Genomic DNA, 15,106 nt, shown 5'->3' with positions numbered 1-15,106 from the left:
AGGCACCTCCTCCAAAATGGAGGTGCCCGAGCAATGTTGTTGCACTGTTCACTACTCTGCTTCAGCCCTCAGGTCCCGTTGCCAGTTACCTGCCAGATACCTGCCAGATTCCTGCCAGCTTGCTGTCTTATTCCTGCCTGATATTCTGCTAGCCTGAGGTCCGACGGTCTGCCTTACAACTCCTGTCAGTCTGTCTATGGACCAGCTTGCCCGCTCACCTGGGAGCGCACATCTGCTACCTGCCTGCTAGCCTACCTGGAGGCTCCGCCGTCACGTGCTGTGACCACCTGCCTGTCCAGTGACTCCTGCACGCTCACCTGGGAGCGCTCATCTGCTGCCTGTCTGCTAGCCTACCTCGAGGCTCTGCCGTCACGTGCTGTGACCACCCGCCTGTCTAGAGACTTCTGCCCGCTCACCTGGGAGCGCTCATCTGCCGCCTGTCTGTTGATCTTCCTGGAGGCTCCGCCGTCACATGCTGTGACCACCCGTTTATCCAGAGACTCTCGCCTGCTCACCTGGGAGCTCACGTCTACCATCAGCCGCCACAGGTCGTACCAACCCTTTACCCAGAGACTGCCCCGGTCATTTGCCGTGACCATCTGCCCGTTCATCCAGAGACTGCCCCGGTCACTTGCCGTGACCTCCTGCCCGTTCTTCCAGAGACTGTCCCGGTCACCTGCTGTGACTGCCTGCCTGGTCGCCACCCGCTCCCTTACAAGGACCGCCCCCTTGTATAGTAGCTCAGAGGTTCCGCCTCCCAGACCCGTTACACCACCCAGGGACTGCTTTGGGACGTCCCATGGTCCTGTGTCCCCCAATGAGGCGACAGAGTAAAGGAGATTTTTGTGTACTCACCGTAAAATCTCTTTCTCTTAGCCTCTATTTGGGGGACACAGCTCCCACCCTGTTGCCCGTTCCGGGCCGTTGTTATGTTGAGTTCTCATATTGTTTTGTTTGAGCTCATACATAGTTGCCTTCTTATATACATGGTATGTTATCCATGTTACGTTCCTCCTAATGCTTTGGCACAAAACTGGAGAAGGCTGACGCCGTCCAGGGGTGTATACTGCAGAGGAGGAGCCACTGTTAATCTTTTTCAGATTATGCATAGTGTCGCCTCCTAGTGGACAGCAGCATAACACCCATGGTCCTGTGTCCCCCCAATTAGAGGCTAAGAGAAAGAGATTTTACGGTGAGTACACAAAAATCTCCTTTTCCCCCTCATTTACTTCCCTGGCTGGAAACTTAATGCAACATTTTTTCCCCAGCCATGTAATTAATTGCAGACTTTCGGACGGACAGGCGTTGACGACATACCAGCGCTTTCCTGGGATTTGTGAAATCTCCTGCACTTGTGGATTATGCTTTCCTTGCAGATTTGAAGCATTAATGCTTTTTTTATATCTGCATCTTGTTAATTCTTTAAGAATTTCTTGCAGCGTTTTTCATCTATTCAAGTGAATGTGAGAAAAATGCAAGAAAAAAGGCTTCACAAACATGTGTATTTTACTGTTTTTTGCTGCAGAAGAATCTGCTGCAAATATTCAATGTGTGCACATAGCCTTATACTCCAGAGCTGCATTCATAATTCTGTTGGTTCATACTGTAAACGGTCAACAAGCCGAGCTGCTGTGATGCAGTGATAGCTGTTTCCACATTAGATTGTTATACATCACCTGGTGTAAATAGGCATCACTGTTAATGGAAATTACAATTCTGGGGCATGCTGGGAGATTTCAGCTCTGAAAGCTACAGAATTGTGAATCCAGCACTATAACTTTACATTAGTGTAAGAGAAATAATAATAAACTATACATACAAAGTGACCAGACTTTTCATTTACGTGCATTGAAGGTAATATCTGCCTTTTAACACCATCTCATTTGAAGGTTTAACATTTTTAATTTCTACAAAAACTTTATATGAATCGGTGCTCTTATTTTTGTGTATAACTTCTAGTGCCCTGCAATTATATGACAGCATTGTGATTGTCTGCTACCCCCACTAGGGGGAGCTTCTGTGCTCACTGTATACTGACTTTTTGTTGAGTTCAATGTATATACAGTATTATCTGATCTCTTGAGCTCCCTCTAGTGGTGGCTTTAGGTAGACAGATTGTATAACAACAGCTGTGCGTGGTTTGGAGCTTCATCTTATATAAGGAAATCAATTGAATTTTGCAGTTTTGTACTTCTAACAATCATTTGCTGTTATTTCTTTCTATTTTAAGTCTTCAATTCCAAAGATTGAGACAGGAGGAGAGTTCAGCCCCAACAAAATCAGCCTTAGAGATGAGCATCATCACTGCAGGACGGCAGGTAAGACCAGCTCTGTGCTCTCTCAGGTGGATCCCACCTCGATGGATGGCCGGGCACATGACGTGACTCGAGTACTCCATGATTTATGAGTGACGCAGTCTCTGAGCAGAATACTTGGGAAATATCATATAGTCCAGGGCAGGATCTGTGGAAACTACTGCCATGTTTTGTAAGGAGAGAACATGCCACTAATAGTCACAATACAATCCAAATAAGTGCCACATTGTGCCAAATATAATAATACCGCCATACAGTGGAAAATATGATAATGCTGCCATACTGTGCAAATATGATACCACCAGTGTCAAATATAATATGACACCATACAGTGCCAAATATGATACCACCATACTATGCCAAATATAACAATGCCACCATACAGTGCGAAATATAATAATACTACCATAGTGTGCCAAATATAATAATACAACCATACAGTGCGAAATATAATAATTCCGCCAGTGTCAAATGTAATAATTCCATCAAACAGTGCCAAGTATAATACCACTATACAATGCCAAATATATTAATACTGCCATACAGTGTCAAATATAATGAAGCTTCCATACAGTGCCAAATGTAATAATACCGCCATACTGTTCCAAATGTAATAATACCGCCATACTGTGCTAAACAGTACAAGCCATTGTGTAAGGACTGTTGTCAGTAGATACGTTCTCTCCTATCCATCTTTATGTAGGATGAGCATCCGCAGTTCCTCCTTTACTTTCCCTATAAGACATCTAAGATGTTAGAATGACGCTACAGATATGTGACTCCGCACAGGGAGAAGATTGCTGTGTTTTCTGGATGCCATGTTGGCATATGAGCAAGCAGGGACATTACATTTTGTATTGCAAAGTGGGTGGTAATAATACCCCTTTAAATTGCAGTGCCCCAGTCCAGTTGCCCCTTTTGCCCATTGTATCGTCCATTCCTGAGTTTACTGTAGTATAGGTCACTGTTTTATCACCCTAGCTTATATATGCTGGGAGGTTACATTTTGTGGCCCTATTATTGGGGCCCACAGACAGCGAGGCCTCTGCCCCCACAGCCGGCTCCTGTTCCTGCAGTCCTGCGTTGTATCCCCGGACTCTGCTCCTTTGAGGACAATGGGGTCTACACTTCCCGGGGATGATGCGGAAGCCTCAGGCTTGTTTTACAGCCAGATTCGGGCATTCCAGAGCCGCGGCCAACGGTTCCCCGGCACACGCCATTCTCCTCCTGAGTCTAATTCCGTCACGTTGTCATTCAGCGCCTAAACCTCAGGATATCACATACAGGAACTCACAGCTTCTTCATGTGACACTGATCCAGTCTGCCGCCTTTAATAGCAAGATGCTGGCCGTCCTCGCAGGAACCACCGTTCCTTAGATTTGTGATAATACATCCACGGTGAAAAAGATAAAGGATGAGGAAAGGATCTATTCTGGGCAAGCAGTGGCCTGGTCAGAAAACGACATTCCTTCATAGATAATCAAGCATGGAGGACATCCCTAAGCAGGACGTCAGTGGGACTGATGGAAATAGCCGAGCGATGTACTCTTCCTTCTCCACTAGTCCCATAGGCAATGAATGGAGCGGAGGTTGGCATGTGCACCTCCCTGTATTCTGGACAGGGCTCTGCACGGGATCCCTGATGTCAGGTATCTCCATAGGATAGGGCGACCCCCACTGATCAAACAGTGACGGCCGCTCCTAAAGACAGGACATCCATTGTCTTGGAGGATTCAGTGTGATATGTTCTTAAGAAAGGCTTAAGGTGAGGAAGATCTATAGTCAGCAATGGTGATCACCCAGGACCATTGCTGCCACCACCAGCGCCCCATACTCTGCCGGTGAGGTGGTCTCTTGAACATAATGATTCCTGGCTGTATGGGTCTGACAGATCGCTCTGGGCTTACACAGCCATATATATTCATAGCACATCTGTAATATTACTTATTCTCTTCTTTCTCTCCATCGTGTGTAGATAAACTACAGACTCCGATCAAAGAGAAGAAATCCGAGGGATCCATTCATTACAGCAGTTTAAGAGCGACCTCTGCCAAGAACAACAAAATTCTGGAGGACGTCAACACCAGTTATTTTGCCGGAACTGAAGTGAGTTCTTCCATCTCTGAGATACAGACGGTAGCGCTTGGTAAATGTCAGCAAATGTTATGATACTGGCCTAGTACTGCTGGAAACCAGTGGCCGAAGGCACACAAGCAGCAAAAGCAAGCATTAGTACAAGTTCTTGTAGTTAGCAAAAAGGAGTTGTAGGAAACAATCCATAGATAGGTGAGAACAATCCAGGTAAGAATGTTCAGGAGCTTGGAGACTGGAAACTAGGCTAACAGCTAGACACAATACTCAAGCAATGAGTGAGAGATCCATGCAGCTTTAAGTAGAACTGAACAGGAAACAAGATGGATCCCACAGGTTCAGAATCTGCCATCTTAGTAAAGGGTAATTGCAGAACACAACAGCAGCCTCCAGTGGTAAGGAGTGGGATTGCAGCACAATTATTAAGGTGAACAATAGCAGCCACTAGTGGTCAAACTGTAGAAGGTCAACTGGAATCCTGACAGCAAATCACACAAAATAAAGAATCCACAGAAGGAGATAATGTACAGGGGCTTTACATCGCCCCATGACTACACGACAAAATCCTGAAAATATTTGTGGTCAGCAGCACAGTCATCATAGGTAAGATCAATAAATCATAAAAGTGGACAATTATTTATATAGTAGAAAGGGATATACGGATAATTCTGCTGCTGGTCAAGAAGATATCTAATGGAGATGATGGTGTTGAACAAACAGCAGTTTTATTAATTAACGCATTTCAGAGTTGAACAAACTCCTTCATCAGGAGCAAAACACAATGACTGCAATGACTGAAACGCGTTGTTTAATAAAACTGCTCTTTCTTCAACACCATCATCGCCATTGGATATCTTCTTGACCTGCAGCAGAATTATCCGTATATCCCTCTCTACTATTGCATTTACTGCTGGTTTTATTCCGGTATATGGCGCAGCTGATTTCTATACCTGCATAGGAGTTGTGCCTGATACAACCCAGCCTGGTGAGTAATACCAGACTATCTACAACGTTTATTGCCCGGGTGATGTCCTATTGTGCGTTTTTTGTCACTTTTCAGCTATACTACAAGTGATATGGTTTTTACACTGATACGATTGTTTCTAAAAGAGCCACATGCCGGGGTCCCAAGAGACACACGTGGCCCCTGAGCCACTGGTTGGGGAACTGTGATAACCAGCATTTCAGGGAATATAATACTGATTAATCCCCTCAGATCATTTATAAAGGTGCAGTACACACAAGAGACGAACGTCGGCTGAAGTCACCGGCCGACCATCGAGAGGGGTTTGAACTCTCTCCTAATGGCAGATGTAGGGGGAAGAGGGATCAGGTATAATGGGCTCCAGCATGGCCGAACCTTTGTTCTCATTGGAGATATACCATTGTTTTGTTGAACCCAGCTGTGTATTGAGGGGTCAGAGGAATGGCTGATTGGTGCCAGCCATCTAACAAGTATGGTCATCTTATCTGACATTCACTGGATCTGCACTTTGGGAATGGTAAGAGCGGCCATATGTCTTGTGTATATATTAGTGACAATATAACACGCCATTGTCCACTCTGTCCATCTTACTACAGGACGGGGAGCTGCTGTACACAGACTGGAAGATGGAAAAGGACGGAGACACTGGAAGACTCATCAGTGAGTTGTCTGTATATACACTATGTACATCAGTGGTCCATAGACCCATCCTGGACCCTCCTCCGTTTTCTTCTTCGTTCAACATCCCCATAAACAGCCCCACCTCCTCATCCGCATCCCAGCTTCTATCTTTAACCACTTCTCTCGGCCTCTCACAGCTTTCAACCTCTGAGACACACAAAGATGGAAACACCCTTGATCTGGTCTTTGTCCGGCTTAGTTCAATCCCCCACCTAAATAACTCCCCTCTTCCCCTCTCTGATCATAACATTCTCTCCTTCACGCTCACAAATCCTCGCCCGCCCCAGCACACTCCTACCTATCACACATTCAGAAATCTACAAGCCATTAACCCTCATACACTCACAGACTCCCTTCACTCATCACTGTCCCCAATCTCCTCTTCTTCCTGTCCTAATCTGGTTGTAAACCACTACAATGACACTCTCAGAAGCATGCTGGACCAATTAGCGCCCCTCACCCTCAGAACCTCTAAACACAGAGTAAAACAGCCCTGGCTCACGCCGCAAACCCGATTTCTCCAGCGATGCTCTAGAAGTGCCGAACGGCTATGGAGGAAAACTCGGACATCAGAAAACTTTATCCACTACAAATTTATGTTAAAAACATATAACTCTGCCCTTCACTTCGCCAAACAGACCTACTTCACCACCCTGATCTCCTCACTATCCAACAACCCCAAAAAACTCTTTGATACCTTTCACTCCCTCCTCAGTCCTAAAGCGCAGGCCCCACCACGGACATTTGTGCTGAGGACCTGGCTTCCTACTTCACAGAGAAAATAGACACCATCCGTCAGGAAATCGGCTCCCAGCCACAAAGTGCCGTGACTCCCATCCCCCCGCACATCCCCTCTGGATCCCTCTCCACATTTGACCCAGTCACAGAAGACGAAGTCTCCAGGCTCCTCTCTTCTTCTCATCCCACCACATGCACCACTGACCCCATCCCCTCACATCTACTCCAGTCTCTTTCTTCAGTCGTCACTACTCACCTAACTAAAATCTTCAACCTCTCCCTCTCTTCGGGTATCTTCCCCTCCTCCTTCAAACACTCCATCATCACTCCATTATTAAAAAAGCCCTCTCTTGACCCTTCCTGCACAAACAACTACAGGCCAGTCTCCAATCTTCCCTTCATCTCTAAACTCTTGGAGCGCCTGGTCTACTCCCGCCTTACCAGCTACCTCTCCACTCACTCTCTTCTAGACCCATCACAGTCCGGCTTCCGCCCTCTACATTCTACAGAAACTGCACTCATCAAAGTAACCAATGACCTTCTGACAGCAAAACGTAATGGTGACCACTCTTTGCTCATTCTTTTTGACCTCTCTGCAGCCTTTGACACCGTTGACCACAACCTCCTACTCTCTATGCTTCACTCAATCGGCATAAAGGACACTGCTCTCTCCTGGTTCTCCTCCTACCTATCTGACCGCTCTTTCAGTGTATCGTTCGCTGGCTCCACTTTTTCCCCTCTTCCTCTCACTATTGGGGTTCCTCAGGGTTCAGTCCTTGGCCCTCTTCTCTTCTCTCTCTACACAGCCCCAATTGGACGGACAATCAGCAAATTTGGTTTGCAGTATCATCTTTATGCTGATGACACACAACTATACACCTCATCCCCTGACCTTACCCCCGCTGTACTACAGAACACCAGTGACTGTCTGGCCGCAGTTTCTAAAATCATGTCCGCTCTCTATCTGAAACTCAACCTCTCAAAAACTGAATTTCTTCTGTTCCCGCTGTCTACTCACCTCTCTAAATCTGACATCTCTCTCTCAGTGTGTGGCACCACAATAATGCCGAGCAAGTAGGCGCGTTGCCTGGGCGTTGTGTTTGACACCAATCTCTCCTTCACCCTCCACATACAATCTCTTGCCCGCTCTTGTCGCTTGCACCTGAAGAACATTTCTAGAATCCGCCCCTTTCTCACCTTGGAAACAACAAAAACCCTCACTGTTGCCCTGATCCACTCCCGCCTTGACTACTGTAACTCTCTCTTAATTGGCCTCCCCCTCACTCGACTTTCCCCCCTCCAGTCCATCCTTAATGCTGCAGCCAGGGTCATCTATCTGGCTAATCGTTACTCAGACTCCTCCGCTCTGTGCCAGTCATTGCACTGGCTGCCCATGAATTATAGGATCCAATTTAAATTGCTTGTTCTCACCCACAAAGCTCTCCACAGTGTGGCACCCCCCTACATCTCTTCCCTCATCTCTGTCTATCGGCCTACCCGTTTTCTACGCTCTGCAAGCGACCTTCGACTAACATCCGCACTAATCCGTACCTCCCACTCCCGGCTTCAAGACTTCTCCCGAGCTGCACCTATTCTTTGGAATGCTCTACCCCAAGAAATTAGGATGAACCACAACTTACACAGTTTTAGGCGCTCCCTAAAAACACATCTGTTTAGGGCGGCCTATCACGTTCCCTAATCAAAGTCCTTTTATATTCTCATAGCCCATTCCTTATTTCTCCAAACATAAGTCTCCACCCAACCAAAAAGCACCACAAATACTGGCAGGTGATGAGCTCATGCAGCCTTCATCTATCCCTCATCCCCTCAAGATGGCTGGACTATCCTTGTAAATAAGCCATTGTACTTTGTGTCACCCCCACCTCATTGTAGATTGTAAGCTCTTAGGAGCAGGGTCGTCATTATTTTTGCTGTAATTATTGTATTATCTTTAGCTATGTTACTTATGACTGTTGTACATGAACCTGTGAATTGTTAAGCGCTGCGGAATATGTTGGCGCTATATAAATAAAGATTATTATTATTATTATTATTATTGGGTCTAGAACCTTTGTCATATACTTTTAGTGCAGTTTCAGGATCATAGTCTTTTTTATAAGTAAATTCACCATCTGGACATGGCAGCAACATTTTATAAACTGCACAATTATTGGAAGGGCATGTAGCGTCTCCCATAGCATTATCTCCAGTGTATCTGTAGCACCCTGAGGATTCGGCTGCTACAGGGGTATTGCACCTCAAGCCAGAGGTGTGATATTCCACTCCCGGGTAAGGATGGAGTGTGGAACTGAGCTCGGTTAGCTGCATGCACTACACACATCCCATTTCCGGAGGACGGACCAATGGTACTCCCACTTAATAATGTGCAGGTACGACCGAGTCTGTCCTTGGCTGGAGTGGGAGGGGGGTGGAATATCCCAGTAGTGTAGGGGCAGATAGGGGGAGCAGCCTGGGTAAAGCTAGGAGCTCATTGGGTGCTGGTCACCTGAGCTCACACATAGAGGGAGTATATAAGGTGGGCACCATCTTAGGACAGGGTCTTTGCAGAGGAGTCTTTTGTAGAAGGCTGGTCAGTCTGTCAGCCTTTTGCAGAGCAGTGGAGGAAAGCAGAGGAGCAGAGCAGCCCCAAGGCCAAGAGAGAGAGAGGAGAAAGAAGGACCCAGAGGGGGAGAAAGAAGGAACTCCAAGAGCCCAAATTAGACCAGAGGGTGAAGAGTTGGCAACAGGGTACCGGATCCCAAGCTGGCAGAGGCTACAGCATACCTTAGCCAGGAACCGGAGGTCGTGGGCAGGATTGATCTGCCACGATCACCCACTAAATCCACCCGGAAGGCAGACCACGAATAGGGTCAGGGAACCCAGAGCCAAGGGTTTACCACCAAGAGGCCCGAGGGAGCCGGACATAGGTGGATCCCTGGTGGGGAAGGCCAGAGAAGAGGACAGGACAGAAAGGGAGCTCAGAACCACGCTCCAGAACTACTTGGGGGTTGGCCGAGTCCAGGACCTGGTGGACGCAGCACGGCTCGGGTGGTCACTCAAGGCCGGAGTGACCGGTACAAGAACAGCAGTAAGTAAACAAACCCTGAACTGCACAGCCCGACTCTGACTCTCATTACCATCCTCACTGCACCTCCACAACCACCATCCTCTGCACCTGACCCCCTGAGGCTATACCCCTCCCGTTGGGGGTTATACTACCTGGGCTGCACAAACACCATCAGCCTCAGCGGACCCTGCTGCAGCGGCGGCCGTAGTGACCGCAATTCAACGGGTGGCGTAGTCGACATAAAGAACTTTAGTAATATCAGTAAGGACTGCCACACACTGAGCTTGACACCCTGGGCACGGACCGGGTCACAGCCACTCGGAGACTACAACCCCCATCTGATCCGGCTCCGGGTATCCCCAACAACACTGGCCCAGGGGGCGCGTCATATCCACTGACTGTGGATTGAATTTTGGTATTTGCAGGTGCTAAACCCTCGCAGAGACACGGCATCCATGATGGACTGGTCCACACTGTGCAAAGATCTGCATTTCTGAAGGACTTTGCACTCACCGTCGGGGGCTGGAACTTCGCTATCTGGAAGGAAGGAGTCACTGTGAGTATTACTATTCTGGGCAGATGGACCCCCATCACATAATATAAGAGATCAGGGAAGTGCGCTCCTCCCAGAACCTACCCCGGGATCCATAACTAGTGCAGGTCCTGCCCCTATAACTCTCGGGCCCTATAAACCCCCGAAATAAATGTCTCCTTGGTCTCCTGCTTCAGGAAGGGAATAACACAACATTATCATGGTGGACGGAGCTCCTCTCCATAGCAGAATTCTTGTCCAAAACGTATCTGCTGGATAACTGATGGAAATGCAATCAGAGGGGCCGCATTGATTATTAGGGGGTATGTTTGAGTTCTATTATGTGCCTTATTAAGAAAAAAAATTTGTTGCACGCTGCTCTTTTTCTTACATTTTAAAAACCAAGATGGACCCCATAAGACCCAACGTGGCCCAGTGCTTCCATTTGCCTCAGTTATGCAGCGGATCCGTTTTGGACATATATTCCATTTATCTGTTCTTAAAAACAGGGCAAAGAAAAGGAAAGTGTAAACGGACGTGTGAACGAGAGCCTGCGGCAGCATCTTGGGTTTCATTTAAGTGTTTGATCATTTTTAATTTTTTGGGACGGTGGAATGAACACAAAACAGCAACCCTGACATTTTTTTTCAACAGTGTTGACCATGTATGATAATTTTAGGCCATGACTAATGACATATCTCTCTGAAACACGTAGGACGGCGTGATGAACGGGCTCTGGAATATTAATGAACATAAAATAAAATGGATGTTTGTTATAGACACTGCAATAACTTTTTTCATATTTATATAACATTTTATTTTGTATTTTAATTTTTTTATTGCATCTTTCTCTCGCAGAGCGGACCGATCCTGCAGTCGTGTTGCACTCAGAAGAGGTACACCGCAGCCCACTGGTCACTGTCCAGGCCCGGCGTCTTCTTCATCGGCAAGGAAGATGGAAATGTGGATATCTGGGACTTACTGGAGAAGACACATGAGCCGTCTCAGACGCAGAACATATCAGCAGCGGCCATCACCTGCATTAAACCCTGGATCATGTCAGGTAACAGCTGAAATAATACAAAAATGATGATGATATGGCCTTTTCGTGTATGCAGGTGCAGTCAGACCAATGTGTCGCCATGGTTACAGACTACAAGTAAACTATGTGTAGTCTGATCCTGCAGTCATGTGTCACTCTCATCTATCTATTCATCTATCCCCTTTTCTTTCTCATTCACAAACAGAAGGGGGAAGACTTCAGAGGGTAATAAATGAGCGGATCAGACGACACCGGTGACTTCTTTGCAGTCGCAGGTCTGCCGGAGAGGAAGCTGCTTGTACAAATCAGCTCTATTTTGGCCCATAGACGGGGGGCTGCCCTCATTTGTTGACCCCCATCTACAATGCCCATATGCCATAACAGGGGTTGTTTTTGTGAGACAACCTCTTCAAGGATTTCTCGCACATGCCCAAGGATAAGGAATTATATTGTGAGACCAAAACAGATACAGACTCAAAATAATGAATTACATCTTATTTATTGCAGCCAAGCAGCATTTCCTGGCCGTGGCCGATGACAGCGGGACCCTCCATGTATTACAGATCCCGTGGACCTTACATCACCCGTCCGCTAATGAGGTTGGTTCGGGGACAGAGTCTTCATATATTGAACACATTAATAAACGAGGAAAGTGTTATTTTATTGCTGCCGATGTGATTTGCTCCGGCCTCCTATAGACTTGCACAATCTTTGCTTTTCTTCTATTACATTTCACTCTTGCATCTTTCTGTGGTCGTACATTTACTGTAACTCGGGAAGATGCTTTAATAACAAGAATCTTTGACAAACCATTTTTTACACCTTTTTCGGTGTCTATACCAGCCTCACGTGCCAGTTTAAATGTTTCTCGTGTATCATGCGCACTGACACACGCTGGCGTTAGGACTGAACGTACTACTAGTGATACTTCATGTTGTCCTATGGTGGCACTGCAGTGAGTTTAACACATTCGGCAAGGTTTGTTTTATTGTTTTTGCAAATTACCACTGATCAATAGTTGTCCGAGCATGGGACACCATGTCATCAGGGTATTTTCATAGGTTCCTCTATGGTAAAGGGATTCTTGAAGGTTGACAACCCCTTTGAAGCCTTTTAGGTGCTTTACCATATACATATAATGACTGTCAGAAATATTGATCAGTCGTGATTCCTCCTGGTCCTTTCCAGGGATTATAAAAGGCTTAGACAAGAAAAGGGCCACCATGTTGGGTCCTTGTCCGCCCCAAGGAAAACCAAGAGTCTCATATACTAATGGTAAATCCTATAGACATAAATGTCTGTGTCTGTGCCCAGCTTCACAACTGGCTCTTTGACTCTGGCTGAAACCATTTAGGTCCAGTTGACAGCTGTGACTCGATGACACCATGCCAGGAAAATATGGGCACTAATAGAGTAAGTGAAGAAGTATTGAGTCCAACAACTGGAAACAGTGGAAGAGTCTAATGTCTGGACTCCATAATTGAGGTCCTCTGCTAAAGCTGCTGGTTGCAGCTGATTTGGTGAATTTGTTTTTCCTGACCAATGGCTTCTTCTACCATTCGCCACCAGGCCTACATGAAAATTTGCAGCGGTGGCATTGGCAGCTTGCATTGCAAGACACCATGTAATCAGGGTCATTTCATAGGTTCTTCTATGTTAAAGTGATTCTTGAAGGTTGACAACCCCTTTGAAGCCTTTTAGGCACTTTACCATATACATATAATGACTGTCAGAAATATTGATCAGTCGTGATTCCTCCTGGTCCTTTCCAGGGAATATAAGAGGCTTGGACAAGAAAAGGGCCACCATGTTGGGTCCTTATCTGCCCCAAGGAAAACCAAGAGTTTCATATACTATTGGTAAGTCCTATAGACATAAATGTCTGTGTCTGTGCCCAGCTTCACAACTGGCTCTTTTACCCTGGTTCTTTGGTTGAAACCATTTAGGTCCAGTTGGCTGCTGTGACTCGATGGCACCATGCCAGGAAAACATTGGCACTAGTAGAGTAAGTGAAGAAGTATTGAGCCCAAGAACTGGAAACAGTGGAGGGGTCTAATGTCTGGACTCCATAATTGAGGTCCTCTGCTAAAGCTACTGGTTGCAGCTGAATTGGTGAATTCGTTTTTCCTGACCTATGGCTTCTTCTACCATTCGCCACCAGGCCTACATGAAAATTTGCAGTGGTGGCATTGGCAGCTTGCATCGCAAGACACCATGTAATCAGGGTAATTTCATAGGTTCCTCTATGGTAAAGGGAATATTGAAGGTTGACAACCCCTTTGAAGCCTTTTAGGTGCTTTACCATATACATATAATGACTGTCAGAAATATTGATCAGTCCTGATTCCTCCTGGGCCTTTCCAGGGAATATAAGAGGCTTGGACAAGAAAAGGGCCACCATGTTGGGTCCTTGTCCGCCCCAAGGAAAACCAACAGTCTCATATACTATTGGTAAATCCTATAGACATAAATGTTTGTGTCTGTGCCCAGTTTCACAACTGGCTCTTTGGCCCTGGCTCCTTGGTTGAAACCATTTAGGTCCAGTTGACAGCTGTGACTCCATGGCACCATGCCAGGGAAACATGGGCACTAGTAGAGTTAGTGAAGAAGTAGTATTGACCCCAACAACTGGGAACAGTGGAAGGGTCTAATATCTGGACTTCATAATTGAGGTCCTCTGCTAAAGCTGCTGGTTGCAGCTGAATTGGTGAATTTGTTTTTCCTGACCAATGGCTTCTTCTAGCACTATGAGGAAATTTGCAACGGTGGCATTGGCAGCTTGCATTGTAAGATCCGCTATGGGTTGTCCCGTCTGCAATTGTGGGAACATGTCCGCAGCAATATTCTCCTTTCTCTTCTGCAGAGCACCGCGGTCCTGCATTACTTGGACAGGGAGGTCAGTCATTTGGAATATTATGAACAGAGAAAGACATTTCGGGCTGCAGAGAAGAGAACGCTGGAGCTGAAGGAGCACAGCAAGAAAAGCGTAAGTGTCTCGCTCCACACTGCTCAGCTCTTGCACTTTGTGCCGTCACTTCTACTTGTTTTTATATCCATGAGTGATCACATAGGATAAGAGAAGGAAGTCGAGTATAACTCTGTCCTGTTTATGTCTAGGAAATCTCTCCACCGGTGAAGTCAAAGGAGCAGCTCGAGGAGGAGATAAGCCGAGAGTATGGCACATACTTGGCCCTGGAGAGCTCTGTGCTGATCGGTCTGCGGATTAAGAAAGAGAACGAAAAAGAACTGTGAAAACCTAATTCTCATAATGACAGATGTTTGTATTCTTCAAAGCTACAGAATAGTAAAAACCCAGCGCATACATTGTACTGTGGTGTACTGCGGTCACCCCCAACCTGGGGCTCTGCAGATGTTGCAAAGACTACAAATCCCAGCGTGCAGGGAGTCATAGTTTTTGCAACAGTTGTAAAGTCACAGGTTGTGGATCACCGGTGTGTAACATATATTTACATCCACCGCTAGTCTGATGGATCATATAAAATGTGTTCTTCTGGACTGTACAAATAAAGTTGTGTTGAAAAGAATTAGGAGCGTTCTGACACTATTTAAGGTGAACCTCTCGCTTTCTCCCCAGGTCTCTATCACCCAATGTGCTGGTGGAGTCTCCCGTCATCCAAGTAGGGACATTTTTTGT

The 15,106-nt window shown here is 46.4% G+C and overlaps 1 protein-coding gene across 1 annotated transcript in view; it reads left to right on the top strand.

Annotated features, from left to right (window-relative positions):
* LOC141157705 (dynein axonemal intermediate chain 3-like) overlaps positions 1 to 14,781 on the top strand; it is a 30,632-nt gene extending 15,851 nt beyond the window's left edge. Inside the window, exons 5-12 of the mRNA XM_073645249.1 lie at positions 2,231 to 2,318; positions 4,291 to 4,421; positions 5,988 to 6,051; positions 10,303 to 10,433; positions 11,268 to 11,472; positions 11,959 to 12,050; positions 14,315 to 14,437; positions 14,569 to 14,781. Coding sequence (XP_073501350.1) covers positions 2,231 to 2,318; positions 4,291 to 4,421; positions 5,988 to 6,051; positions 10,303 to 10,433; positions 11,268 to 11,472; positions 11,959 to 12,050; positions 14,315 to 14,437; positions 14,569 to 14,703 — 969 coding nt within the window. The 3' untranslated portion in view covers positions 14,704 to 14,781. The remainder of the gene's footprint in view (positions 1 to 2,230; positions 2,319 to 4,290; positions 4,422 to 5,987; positions 6,052 to 10,302; positions 10,434 to 11,267; positions 11,473 to 11,958; positions 12,051 to 14,314; positions 14,438 to 14,568) is intronic.
* Positions 14,782 to 15,106: the final 325 nt, after the last annotated feature.

The sequence above is a fragment of the Phyllobates terribilis genome, unplaced genomic scaffold (assembly GCF_046119375.1).
Source record: "Phyllobates terribilis strain yellow unplaced genomic scaffold, ASM4611937v1 Scaffold_8__6_contigs__length_399053987, whole genome shotgun sequence".
Classification (NCBI taxonomy): Eukaryota; Metazoa; Chordata; class Amphibia; order Anura; family Dendrobatidae; genus Phyllobates; species Phyllobates terribilis.
The sequence above is the reverse complement of the archived record's forward strand: the minus strand, read 5'-3'. Positions and strand labels throughout refer to the sequence as shown.